The following is a 14,111-nucleotide window of genomic DNA, read 5'->3' as shown; positions in this document are numbered from 1 at the left end:
ACTCTTTGTGAACATTTTTATGAATGAAACTCAACCACAAACGGAGCAGAACTGGTCGACTTATACGAGACATTTTAGCGGCGTTGATGATGCTGACGATGAAATCTCAGGAACGTCCAGCTGCTCGTGAACAGCTGACGTCCATCACAGATTCACAAAGAGTTTGAGAGAGTTTGTTGGAATAAACCTCAGAGAGAAAAGTCAGAGATGTTCAGGAGAAGGAAATGTTCTTACATGAGGCCTGATGTGTCTTTTTCATGTTTAAATAAATCACACATGTCTCAAGTTTACCTCCCTGCAGCATCAGAGTGATGTTAAGGATAGAGAGCACCAGTATCTGAAGGTATTCTGTCTGTATTTGTGACGCTAGCAGCGGGATAACCAGTCTGCAGTACCTACATATGAAGCAGTGAGCCGCTGTGCTGCCTTCAGGTTCAGTTCAGGGTGAAGCGGCCCGGCTGAAGCTGAGGCAGGAGGACAGGAAGCAGGCTGCAGGAGTCACAGGTGTGGGAGGTGGAGGTGAGGCAGTCAGAGGTGGTGGGGGGGGGGGGAGGTTGACCCGGTGATACGAGCCCGGCCGGCGGGAGAGTCCAGCCCCCCCCCCCGCGGCTCACTTCAGACAGGGGCTGACCACAGTGGGCGTCGGCGGGTAAACCAGAGCCACGTTGACCCGCTCCGAGCCGTTCTTTGGACAGATGATCTCCGTCAGACCGTCGGGCCGCGGCTGGCTCAGCAGCTCACCTGCAACACAAGAGACGGTTCATCAATTAAACAATCGGAGTCATTGATCAAGTCCTGCATCCGTTATGATTCTCAATACTAACATGTGATGTAGATGTCGGCCAGGAGGGTTGTGCACTATGTCACCACCGTCAGTAGGTGTGTATGGAAGCCATGTGCTGACTATTTTTCTTTTACTATGCAATACGTTTGATTTTATCTTCTATGGAACTGCAGGACAGAGGCCAGAAGAAATTTCCTTACAGGGACATTAAAGTATATCTTATCTATCTTATTAGTCTGCTGCCTGAGGATTTACTGCTTTTATTTTATTTCACTGTAAACTGAATATTTTGGGTTTTACACTGTTGCTCAGACAAATCAAGATCAAGAACATCTGAAGACGTCACTTTGGGAGACTGAGAGGAACATTTACTGAGAGTCAGTAAATAAAGAAAGAAAGAAAGAAAGAAATGGCTGAACTTTGCACTACATTATAAATTTCTCAAAGAGCTTCAATACACAGAACTACTCTCTGGAGACCGAAAACGTCATCGCTGTTATTAGTCTTTGGAGCCGTTTCTAAACAAACTAACGTGACCAAACTCTTCATGATGAAGGAACATGTGACCCAGTGCAGCGCTGTGACTCACTGACATGTTTTTAATCAGATATATCAGCTTTGATACAAACACAATACTGGTTAGTAGATCAGTTCATTGTTGGTTTGGATCCAAACATGAAGACAAATATAGAAAATTGACGGAATGATCCTTTAAATTTGACCAGTATTAAATATATATTAAAAAAAAAATCAAAAACCACCATTTTTCACATTTACTGAAGTCATAACATGTTTCCTGTTTTATGCAACACAGAATCATAATGTGACTATAAATGTTTTTCTCCATAAAAAAAATAAAAACATAAACTCTCCCCTAAGGATTAATTTTCTGTTTATTAATGATTGATGAATGAAAACAAATTAATGGTTCAGAAGTTTGGTTTAGAGTGATTCTGAGAGGATACAGTCAGAATATTAACAGTATTGAAGGTGATGTGAAGAGTGTAATGTCACAAAGTTCCTGCAGGTGGCGCACAGTCCTCAGTGTTTCAGGTCAGCTCTGTGTTTATAGTGTGTGAGTGTGTGTGTGTGTGCATAGTGGTGAAGGATGACTGGTCATATCTGGTGTCTTGGAAACGCAGAGAAGACGGCGCTTCTTTGCCCTGAACTCAGTCTGTCAGGCTCTGATCTGCCTGCTACAAACAGGCTCTCTGCTGTAAACTGTAAAACTTGTAAAACCTGCCTGCTTGTGTTTGACGTAATTTGTAACGTCTCGTATTATAAGCATTATGTTTGCCCTCGCAAAAATATTTTACTATCCTGGATTATTATTCTTTGTAATAATATTCTTTGCAAAATATAACTTATGAGTCATCACGTGCTGAGATTTGACACAACAGAAATATAACGCCATAAGCAGGAGGAGATGTTTCAGATGAAGCCTGAGTTGAAGCGCTGCCTGGGAGACTAAACTCAGGGCGGAGTGAAGTTTAACACAGGAAGCTGTTTGATTTCATGCTTGGTGATATTTCTGGTTTTCCTTGTGGACAGCCGGGTATTGTTACTGTATGTGTTGCTGTTTTTATTACGACCTTGGCGAGTTTTCATGTTTTCACTGCAGACACAAAAGACTCGAATATGAGTTCAGTAAACGAACTCTTCACATCCACACATTCAAACACGCTTCCTGAGTGAACGTGCAGAGAGCCAAATGATCCGTGACAGGAAAACAAACACACACGTCTGCAGGATCAACAGCTAGAACGTCTTATGTTACAGTGGCCTAATTTCCTCCTCCTCCTCCTCCTCATCATCAGTCCCTCCTCATCAAATAACAAGGTTTAAAACCAGCTTAATGCTCAGAGCTGTAAGAGCTACTCAGATCCTTTACTGAAGTACAAATACAACGATGTAAAAATACTTTATTACAAGTGAAGGTAGAAGTATTATCAGCTTCCCGTAGTCATGTTGGATCAGATTCATAATAATTGAACAAAATCTTCCAAGAATCAAACAATATGAATAAATTGTAAGTGAATAAAATGATTTAAAGCCAAAAAATGACCTCAAGAATCAAAATGTACAATAAAACTGTAACTATACTTTACTTTCACTGATCTGAAGTTCTCTTTTTCTGTCACTTTTCTCTGTATTGCTGCTGAACTTTTCAGTTTCAGTTCCTGACCTTTGACCATTTTTGAACATAAAAAACCTGAAGTGACCACTGACCTTCATCTTTGTATCTTTACATTGTTTTTATGTGTAAATGAAGCATCTGACTACTTCTGTTTGATGAATGTTAGTGTAAAATCATAGACTACAAAGTAAAAACGTATCTCCAAGCACCTCAAAGTTGTTATTGTACTCTGACTTTCAGAACCGTGTTTCCAGCAGGAGGAAGTGTGTGCAGGTGCGGCGAGGATCAGGAAAAACAGTGAAAGGCACAAACGATCATGTGTCCATTTGGCAGGAAACACCTGACCTAAAAATACCTCACAGTAAGCCGCACCTGGACGTTCACTCGTGGCCTTTAGTGCTTGTTGTCGTGCAGACAAACAGCGTCGGTCCTGAATCACTCAGACTGCGGCTACTCAGATCCTACATGATCTCTGTTGTTCCCCAAAGCACAGAAATAAACGCATCATGTGCTCGGTGTGTGTTTTAAAGTCACATGAAGATACTGGACACTGGAACACTTATGTAGCCCTGACTTTTGACTTGCAGGCAGCATTTCTACATACGTTCACCTCAAGATATAAATTGTACTTTAATACTTTAACTACATCAAGCTGATAGTACTTGGGTTCTCCTACTGTTGTAGGGTTTTCACCAGGACTTTTATTTGTCATAGAGAACTTTTACTGAAATAAAGGATCTGAGTGCTTCTTCCACACTGATATCTATCTATCACTGATAACTTTTCAATCCAAATGGCTCAGATATTAGCATGCTAACGTTAGCTTGGTCAGAAGGTTCATTAAACTAGCTTAGCAGCAGTTAGTAGCTGTAAATATGTAATAACTAGTTTGTGGTGAAACCGGTTTTAAATATAACTTTATGTTACATTAAAATGTTAAAGGTTTGAATTTACCAACAGCTGCTGTAAGCGGCTCCTGGATTACAGTCACATAATAAACCTCTTTTTCAGGACATCTAGAGCTCAGTAATATTCTGATTTGGGTTTATCTGTTGCTCACAGATTGACCTGCTTTCAGCGTCTGTATCTCAACCTGCTGCTGCTGTTAGATAATACACACTAAAGTCACCATCAGAGAGCACGAGGGATCCCGGAGAAGGAAGTTTGTTTTAACCTTTAAACATAAAATAAAAAATCTACCATCACAGTTCTGAGTATTCGGCTTTCTTCTTCTTTATTTGATGTCTGACTGTGTGTGTTTTCCTTCAGTTCTTCATTTTCTGTCACCAGTTCAGTGTTTGACAGCAGTGAAGTATTCAGATCCTTTACTGCAGTAAGAATCGAGTTTATCAGGCTTCAAATCGCAGATTAACAGTACATGAGCTCATTTAGAGCTCACTGAGACCATGAGCCTCATTTGTTACCAGGTGATATTTTGTTAATTTTGGTAACTAAAATAGAATAAAAGACAAATAAATTACATAGTTTTTACTTAAATCCACGCTGCAGTGATTGATGTGTTCAGGCTCATGGAGCCAAAACACAGTATTCAGTCAAAACTGCACATCACACTCTCCAGGTGCATTGTGGGTAATGTAGGCAGCAGGTTTTAACAAAGAAGAAGAATGTGTGGAATAAAAAAGATGAATCTGCTGCATCGATTTTCATCCTTTTTTAAAAACAAACTGTCCATCATGAGTCTGATAATGCTTTAGGAGTGAAATAATAAATCTGTGGACTATTTTACATCAGGGTGTGTCTGTAGATATTAAAAGCTCTCAGCCCTTTATAAAAGAAATCAGTACAGTCTTATCTTTATGTTGAAGTTTCACAGTTGGACTGAACGTGAGACTGAACGCTGCTTTGTTTGCTTTCTTCTCAGGCAACGAGATAAGAAGCAGGTTTGCTGCTGATGCAATAAAGCAGCATTAGACATTAGACACACGCCCAGTCTGCAGCAGCACTTTAACCATTACAGCTTATTGATTTCTGCTGGTGTCGCTCTGCAAGTCTGGAGCTGTTTTGTTCTGCTGGAGTGAAGCCAGATGAAGTCAGAGCTGCAGTCATGTTTAATCTGCAATATCTCATCCTCCTCCTCCTCCTCATCATCATCATCATCATCCTCCTCATCATCATCATCATCAGTTTCATGCTGGCTGTTTTCTCAGCTCTGTGGAAATCAGACGTGTTTTTCATTACTGGAAGCAGCTGACGGCTCACATCCGGCTGTGTGTCCTGAATTAGGTCAAAGTCTAATAACTCCTCCCTTCAGAGAGTTCACCAGTAACCCAGAAACAGCTGACATCAAGGAGCAGGAATGTGCACATCTCACCTCCTCCTCTTCCTCCTCCTCCTCCTCCTCCTCACACACCATCAGCAGGTAGAGGAATCATCAGCTGCCATAAAAGGAAGCAGCCACTTCTCTGGAAGTTAGACGAGTTTTCCTGTCTCCAGGAAACTCCCGCTGGGATGTTGGATATTTGCGAGAAACCAGTGAAGGAGTCTGGCTGAGCCGCTCATTCACAAACTGTTTCCAAACATCCCATTTCACTTCCTGTTCTATTGTGAGCTTCACATCTGACCAGCGGAGGAGGAACTGAAGGAGTTTGAGGAATCTGAGCAGCAGCCAAGCAGACTAACAGAGTACAATGTGTACTACAGTAACTGTTTCACTACTCGCTCTCACTTCACAACAAGAATCTGGATTTAAACACACAAGTGCTTCACGAACAACAAAGAATGGATCCACTCGTCACAAACATCTACTCATACATGCAGATATTTGACCAACCCAACAGTATCTTTTATAACATAACAGTTCTGTGAAAAAACATAAAAGTAAGACTACATCTGTCACTAGTGGTTATTTTCTTTGCCGATTTGATTAATGTTTTGTCGGGAAGTCGTGAAAAATGACTCAGAGTCCAAAGTGACGGCTCCAAATGTCTCATTTTGTTTGACAAACAGCCAAAATATTCTGTTTACTCTCATGTCTGATAAAGAAAAGCAGATAATTTCTGGCACCGACTTCCAGAGAAGGAAAAGAATCTGAAGAGCTCAGCAGGAAACAACACACATCAACACATTTACATCTTCTTTATAACGTGTTTCTCTGATGACGACCACAAACACGCTGGTTAGAGTTTATCGCACAAATCAGTCATTCAAACCATCACAGTAACCACCATTAAAAAAATATTTAAACCTCAGATGTTATAAAATAATTGGTTCCTGAACATGTTAAGCTTTTCAAATGCATCTGTTCCTGTAGTAGTCTGTTCTTTATAGACTCTTTATTCCAGTGATGTCATTAAGCAGCAGACACGTCATTGTTTATCTAAATCCTGAGAGAATAACTGAGCCGTTTCTCTGTCTCATCTGTGGTGGGTGTGACATGGTTGTGTTACCGTGGTAATGCGGTAAACCACAGTAACCGCGGTAACCGAAGCAGCTCTTAACGTCAGTCTCACAATAATGTTGTTCTTCTGATCTCTAAAGATAAACAGTGAATCATCACATTTCAGAAGCTGAAACCAGCAAAAATTTAGCATTTTTGCTTTAAAAAAAAAAAGACTAAAACTAATATTTGATTATGAAATATTTTCTGCTGGTGAATCAAACAACCGTCGCAGCTCAAAATAAAACCAGCATCTACTTTTTTGCAGACGTTAAGTGTGATTTTAAATCCCATTTTTAACAGTAAATCTATTGTGCACTTTGATAAATGAAGTTATCAACTCATATTTAAACGAATTAAATATGAAACATTAAGGAGTCTTTGTGGTTTCAGGAGGAACGACACATGAAATGACGTCAGCTGGAAACACCTGAACTCAACGTTAGTTTTCTTTAATTCACCAACCACTAAACAGGCTACTGGTAACACTGGTCCCACTAATTATCACTAATAATCAGTATTATAACAGTTTAAAATGTATCTGCTTATAATTATATTATAGTGTGTTGTAAACCATTTATAAAGTGTTTATTAATGTTCAGTATTTTATAACTTCTCCTATGAAGACATATTTTATATTATTATACTCGTGTTTTATTATATTGTTATAGTTAGAGTTTTAGTTGTTGACTAATACACTCATAAACACTCATAAAACCATTTATTAACCGTTTATTGACTGATTATTAATGACAAATATGAGAACTTTTCTTTACTCAAACAACGATGAACGAGATGCACAAAACAGACTTTTTATTACAGCAAATATAAAAATCTACTTGACTCCCATCATGTCTTCCTCCGCCCTGCGTCTCTCTGCCTGCAGTCACAGTCGGTGTTTAAATATTTAAAATCCTTCAAATAAAAAAAAGTGCTGCTGTTCAGAATCTGCAGCATGAAGGATAAACGGAGAGAAACGCAGCGCGGTGACGGAGAGGAGACGTCTTGCGTCCGTGTTACAGTGACACAGCAGAAACAGCGGTCAGATCCCTTCATATTGATGAGGAAGAGTAAACTCTTCACATGCACGGACACACAGCGAGACGCTAACCAGGTCAGACTGAGGATTGGGCCCAGAACAAAAGATCACATGTGAGCAGGGATCAGATTATGTCACAGCGAAGCGATTTGAGGGGAAAAAAACAAAGTCTAATCCACCTCAGACCACAGCGGGCAGAGAGGGAAACCTGCTGCTGCTGCTGCTGCTGCTGCTGCTGCACGGGGCTGCAGAGGAGTTACAGGTGTGTGTTCAGGTGTGTTTACGCAGGTTTCCAAAGACACGCATCAGTGCACAGAGTGAAGCTGCAGTCAGTCATGTTTCAGTCTTTCATGTAATCTGAGACTTCTGCTCCCTGAGTTTAGTCTTTAAGGCGTATTCACGTCATCACAGACAAACTGCTTTTGCACACAGCTCCTCCATTGTTGTGTATTTGGTGTGTTGTGACGGGTCTGTGTGGGTGTCCGTGGTGCACTGAAAGCTGCAATGATTAGTCCATTAATTGATCTTCAATTACTCTGATAGTCGATTAATCGTTATGAGTCATTTTTTAAAGAAAAAACGTCCAAATTCTCTGATTGCAGCTTTTAAATGTGAATATTTTCTCGTTTCTTTTTGTCTTTTTGACAGTAAACTGAATACTTTTGTGGACAAACAAAACATTTTAAGTTGTCAGAAAGAAAAAGTCAGAAATACTTTTTGAACTGTTGGTTGGACATATCAAGACCTACAAAGACGTCATTTTTAATTGTATATCAGGACTGACCTCAGTGTTGTCAAATAACTGTCGATCTTATGGCTGACGACAATTATTTTCTTGATCAATCGATTAATCGTTCAGTCTATATAATACTCATATTACCGCTGTGTTCAACCAACAGTCCAAAATACAGAACTATTGATTTCACTGTAACTGAAAACTAAGAAAAGCAGCAAATCTGAAGAAAAAGATGAATTGATTATCAGAATAGTTGCTGTTTTATTTTCTGTTGAGTGACTAACTGACTAATCTATTTATCTGCCTGTAAAGACAAAGTATCCAGCGTCCCCTCCTTCTCTATCTGCAACTTTTTTGATAATTGATCAATCATTTTAGTCATTTTTCAAGAACAACTTCACTGCTTTCAGCTCCTCAAATGTGAGAATTTGTTTTTCTTTCTGATATTTGATCGACATTTAAAAACGTCACCTTTGACTCTGGGTAACATGACGCCATTTTTTACTATTATTTGACAGAATTTCTGAAAGAATGAACCGGCAGATTAATCACTAATGTAAATATTAACTAGTTGCAGCCCTCGTCAAGTGTCTTCACACCAACAGATGTGAAAGAACATCCAGAGCGACCTCAGAAACCAGAGCTCCGCCACCTCCAGCTGCTCTACAAATAGTCCCTCGGCTCAGATTCCAGGCCGACACGGACGCTTCAGAGGAACCGGACCGCTCGGGACGTTCGCAGGGGTTTAAACTGGCTGGAAGGATGACAGTGAAAGTGTGACTGAGGGCACGAACAGCTGCTGTAAGACAGACAGAGAGGATTAACACTGCTGAGTGTTCAAATATCCAGGATCAAACACGACACGGAGGTCACACTCTGGAGACGAGAAAAGACCAACACACTCAGTCAGTCAGCCAGTCAGCAGACTCCATTTCAGGCTTATTTCATTGTGTGTGTGTGTGTGTGTGAGAGAGCTCAGAAACCCTGCTGATCAGCTGATAGGATCTGTGTGTGTGTGTGTGTGTGTGTGTGTGTGTGTGTGTGTAGAGTCCAGTCAGTCAGTCACTACACACAGCAGCAAGTCTGATCCCCGTCTGCCGTCACCACAGTTCATTTCATTCATTTACAACTTTTTTTCACGACAAAAAAAACGACTAAAACCAAATAAAAAGTAACGACGGTGGTGGAAAAAGTACTCAGATCTTTTACTGCAGTAAAAGTACCAATAAAACTATGTAAAAATACTCCGTTACAAGTAAAAGTCCTGCATGAAAAATCCTACTTAAGTGTAGAAGCACGTGGTTTTGCAGGAAATCAGGCTGCGACTCATTAATACTGATGAGTCAATGCATAAGCAGCCTGATACTGTTGTAGCTGCTGCAGGTGGAGCCAGTTTGATCTTTGTGAAGGTCACCAGATAAATCTCAGAGGTGTTGAGATGATTGATCGGATAGAAAAGAAGAAAAAACAAAGTTCTGCTACATAAATTTGGATTCATTGTTCAGAACTTTTCTTTAATCTTTGTATTTTTTGTGAGATATTAAAGAGTTTTACCTCCTCAAACGGTTATTTATTTGACACCTTATGAGGAGAAACTGCAAACAACTCAGAGACATCTGAAACAAATACACACTGATGTTTCATAAAGGTCCACAAACCAAACAAACAGTTTGGGAACCACTGCTTTCATCTTTAACAAAGCAGTGTCATTTATAAGCTCATCATGTCTTATTTTATGTACAATCTTCATCTGAAAAGTAACTAAAGCTGTCAAATAAATGTAGTGGAGTAGAAAGTATAAAGTAGCATTACATGGAAATACTCCAGTAAAGTTCTTGAGTAAATGTACTCAGTTACTTTCCACCACTGAGTAACTGGGGCTATACTGGAATATCTTTGCATGATTTCCAGTTAAAAACTCCTTGTTTATCTTATACTGGTCCTTCAGTTTCAGCTCTGGTCTCTTTAAGTGTAGCTGAGTGTTTGGAGGTAAAAGTGTGTTTTTATTAATATGTGTAGGAAACAGCTGCAGTAGCAGGACGTCTTTCATTAAGTCCAACAGCTCTAAGACAGCTGGACTGAAGAGTTTCTATCAGGAGGAATAATTCAGTTCAGATTAACGTCGGCCATCTGAACTCTTCCTCCTGATCTTCACTACAGAAATATCAGGACGTTGATCTTCTCCTCTCAAGATCAACCCAGACAGTCAACAGGTGAGAGGAGATCACAGCTCATCACACATTTACACCTTTGTGATTTTAAGTGAAATGTTTCCTGGGCTGTGTCTGCAGCTGTAATCTGTGCTGCTGTTATTACAGACGTGTCTGAACCTGTCGCCTCCCTCCAGGCTCCACTCATGGACCGGAGCCTGCAGACCTCGAGGACTTATGGGATGTTCTTTAGGCCGCTAAAGATCAGAAACATTGAATAAACAATAATATTAGATGGTTTTTCAGAAGCGAGACACACGACAGCCTTGGATCAGAAAGGTTCTGGATGTATAGTGATGAGTAGAGCGACACGTTCACGAGCTTTTCTTACTTCTGGAGCAGAAGTTGTGGTTTGACTTTGAGTCTCTGTTTTTCCTCTTTACACAGCGATGGATCTAAACTCACAGTAGCAGGACGTCTTTCATATCATCAGTCTGATCCCCTGTGATCAGCAGCTGCACTGTCAGAGCAACGCGTCCTCAGGAATGTGTGGCCTACTTCCACCGCCGAGGAAACACAACCAAAAATAACTCGTTTGGTCACTGTGCCGGCCTGAACGGCCACAGAGAGGAAACCTGGAGGGAACAAACTCCACACTGGAGACACCAGAAGCTGCTAGACAAGACGAAGAATTTCATAATAATTACAAAGATTAAAGGACGGGTTCATACATTTTCCAGAGTGTCTTAAAACAACAGCCAAAAGCCACAGTGTGTCCACACAGTCATTTAAAGTAGATGAGAAGCTTATATGAGGCTTCAGCAGGCTGAGTTAGTCATATCAAGTGGATATCTGACACACTAATCTTCCAAATGTGACATATTCCAAATATGACAGGGGTCACGTAAACAGCATATTACATTTGGATATTCAGAATGTCCAATTAAAACATGGAAGACATGTTGATATTATTGAGGTTTTAGCAGCGTTGTTTGGACATGTATACAGTCTCAGTTGGGGTTTCTACAGCAGTTTGTGTCACATGGTCTCCTGTTTACAGTCAGCTCTGTCAGCTGTAAACAAACTAACTAACTAACCGCTGGCGTAGAGATGCATGACCAAGAGAAACACACCGCGGATATCAACAGGTTAATCAGAGTATGTACAGCTGCATGTCAACAGGAATATTAGTGGAATATTCATTTTCATTAGTCGTGTAAAAAGCTTAGTAGGAATAAGAACAAAATGTAAACGTAGTCATTAACAGTCTTTGTGTTTCCCTGTTGAGCTGCAGGTGGAAGTATAGTAACAAAAAGAGGAACTTTGGCACTAAAAAACTGTAACGTTGAAAGATATCTACTGGATTTGACTCATTTGGACGCTGAAGCTTCATATTAGCTTCAGATAAACTTTAAATACTTTTTTACACAGAAGGAGGACTGTGGATTCCATTGTAAGGTCATTATGAAGGATCTTCTACTGGTCAGTATGAACAGGAGAGATGATTACAGCAAGAATCACACTGACTGTTGGTTTAAGACACACTGGAAACATGGTGAACTGGTCCTTTAAGGTTCGAGCTGTGTGAGTTTTGGAGACTAACGCTGAAACCTGGAGGTAGAAACATCTGCTGATGACAGTCTGAACTCATATTCTGCTTCTTTACATTCAGGGTTTTATCAGGAAATGAAGAATGAAGAAAAACACTGGATCCACTCTGTGGAAGCAACTGACTCACTGTCTCTGTTACCAGTTTATATCTTATTTTGACAAAGAAAAGCATCAAATCATCACATCTGAGGAGCTGAAACTGTCGTAGTCCATTAACAGTTGCAGGTTAATTACCTGTTGATCAACTTATTGATTAATCGAGTAATCACTGCAGCTCATCATGTTAACTTTACTTTCAGTCGGCCATCTTTCCTTTGTGACTTCGCGCCACCATCCAACATCATTTTCTCCAAGTGAGTCATTCAACTTTCTTCTGATCTTAAAAAAAGATGAAACTTTCAGGTCAATTATTCAGAAAATCCAGAAACTCTCCTCCTCACATCTGCTGCTGTTTAAAGCCTCGGGATTCCCCCAGCGTGTGTGTGTGTGTGTGTGTTCCAGCTGCTAACATCTGCTGTGTAATGAGATAAACTGCGTCGTGCAGCTGAGCAGCGATGTGTCAGACACTAATACCGTCTGATCGGGTCGACACCAGAGAGCAGAGAGGGAAGAAACGGCCACTTTGATCATTTGAAGCTGTTCTCTCTTCGTTGTTGTTTGTGTTGAAACTTTCTTTATAGTTTTAAAATGTTCTTCATGTCTTAAAGCTGCTTACTTCTTCAGTTCCATCTTAACTGTTGCACAAACTTTAACCACATTCACAGAAAATGATCAAAAGAAAATGTAGTGAATGTTTGTTTCCATCCAAACCTGCTGTGTGAACATCAGCAGATAAACAGTCGCTGCCGTTAAACCGTCGCAGAAGAAGAAACAACCAGATGACGTCATTCAAACAGTCAAAGCTCCAAAGATGGAAAACATGATGGAAATATGATGTTTCTGTTAGTTTCATGTGTTGATGTGAGGAAGGTTACAGCCTCCTCATCAACTCTTCAGTGATGTTTAACACAGCTGCTGTTTCACCTCAGACAACAACAAACACTTATATTATATTATATATAATATTCAGATTCTTTTTCTCTGTATTTCCACTCAGGTTTTTTGTATGTAAATCAAATTATTTTTTTATTACTGCAAAACAAATGAACAATGTGATCAATCAGCTGCTTCACATCTGGTTATCAGTGTCGTTTCTAGCTGACAGTTGAAACAGTCATAACGTCTTCAAACACAACACAAATATTACAACAATAATTCATACGAGCTGTTTCTGATCTGACATCTCTGAAGTACAACTAGTAAAAAACACCAAAACTAACGTGTTAGTCCGTCTCTCAACACTTTCTGCCTTAAAAAACTCTTCAGGAAAACAGTTTCATGTTTAAGCTGCTCACTGTATCAACAAACAGGAGGAAACAGAGCATTAGTTGGGGACTATTTTCAGCAGCGGATGAATCCACATTTGGTGTTCTAGTGAGTATTTCTGGCAGCAGAATGGTGTGTGTGTGTGTGTGTGTGTGTGTGTGTGTGTGTGTGTGTGTGTGTGTGTGGTAATATAGAAGTAAGAGACTATTCTGCAGATTCTTTTCTTTTCATTTATGAGTAAATTAAACTCTAAACTGTGGTCCAGAGGGACTCGCAGTGATGTTACGTAACTCTGGAATGAATGGATTTCAATCATCAGCCTGGTTTCTGGTGATTCATCAGGCTGCTGCTTCATTGTTCAGTAAACTAAACTTCCTCTTCTCAAAACACAACGACTGTTTCATATCTGAACTCTCGCTGTGACTCCTACAGACGGCAGTGAGGCGTCGCCGACGGTCGATCTCCCTCACGGGCAGCTGCACCTTCATCCTGCTGACAGCGACGACACATCCTCGGTCGTGTCGGCTCATGTCAGGAGCGCAAGACGAGTCCTGCAGTGACACGTCGGCGACATTTCAGTGTGAGGAAGCAGATACTGTTCAGAGCAGCGAATCAGGACCTTCAGCTGCAGTTTGATCCAACAGAAACTCACAACGTCAGTTTTTATCCATCTAGAGCTGCAACCATTGATCAGTTAGTCGCCAACTATTTTGATAATTGATGAATCACTTTGTTGCTGTTTGATATGTCAAAGAAAAACAGCAAATCTTCACATTTATGAAGCTGGAAGCAGAAAATATTTGCTCAAAATATGAATAAAACAAGTGATTGATTATTAAAACAGTTCCTGATGAAATGACTAATCATTGCAGCTCTTGTACTTTTACTTGTT

At 40.2% G+C, this 14,111-nt stretch overlaps 1 protein-coding gene across 2 annotated transcripts in view; it reads right to left on the bottom strand.

The window, feature by feature from the left end:
• The window catches only part of mfhas1 (multifunctional ROCO family signaling regulator 1), a 30,665-nt gene that overhangs the window by 2,716 nt on the left and 13,838 nt on the right, over positions 1-14,111 (bottom strand). Inside the window, exon 2 of one of the 2 annotated variants that reach the window (XM_044333116.1) lies at positions 396-741. In XM_044333116.1, coding sequence (XP_044189051.1) covers positions 611-741 — 131 coding nt within the window. In that variant the 3' untranslated portion in view covers positions 396-610. The remainder of the gene's footprint in view (positions 1-395; positions 742-14,111) is intronic. The other variant, XM_044333115.1, reaches the window with a different exon arrangement.

Source organism: Thunnus albacares, chromosome 18, assembly GCF_914725855.1.
Source record: "Thunnus albacares chromosome 18, fThuAlb1.1, whole genome shotgun sequence".
Lineage (NCBI taxonomy): Eukaryota > Metazoa > Chordata > Actinopteri > Scombriformes > Scombridae > Thunnus > Thunnus albacares.
Note: the sequence above shows the minus strand (reverse complement) of the source record. Positions and strands in the feature narration are given on the sequence as shown.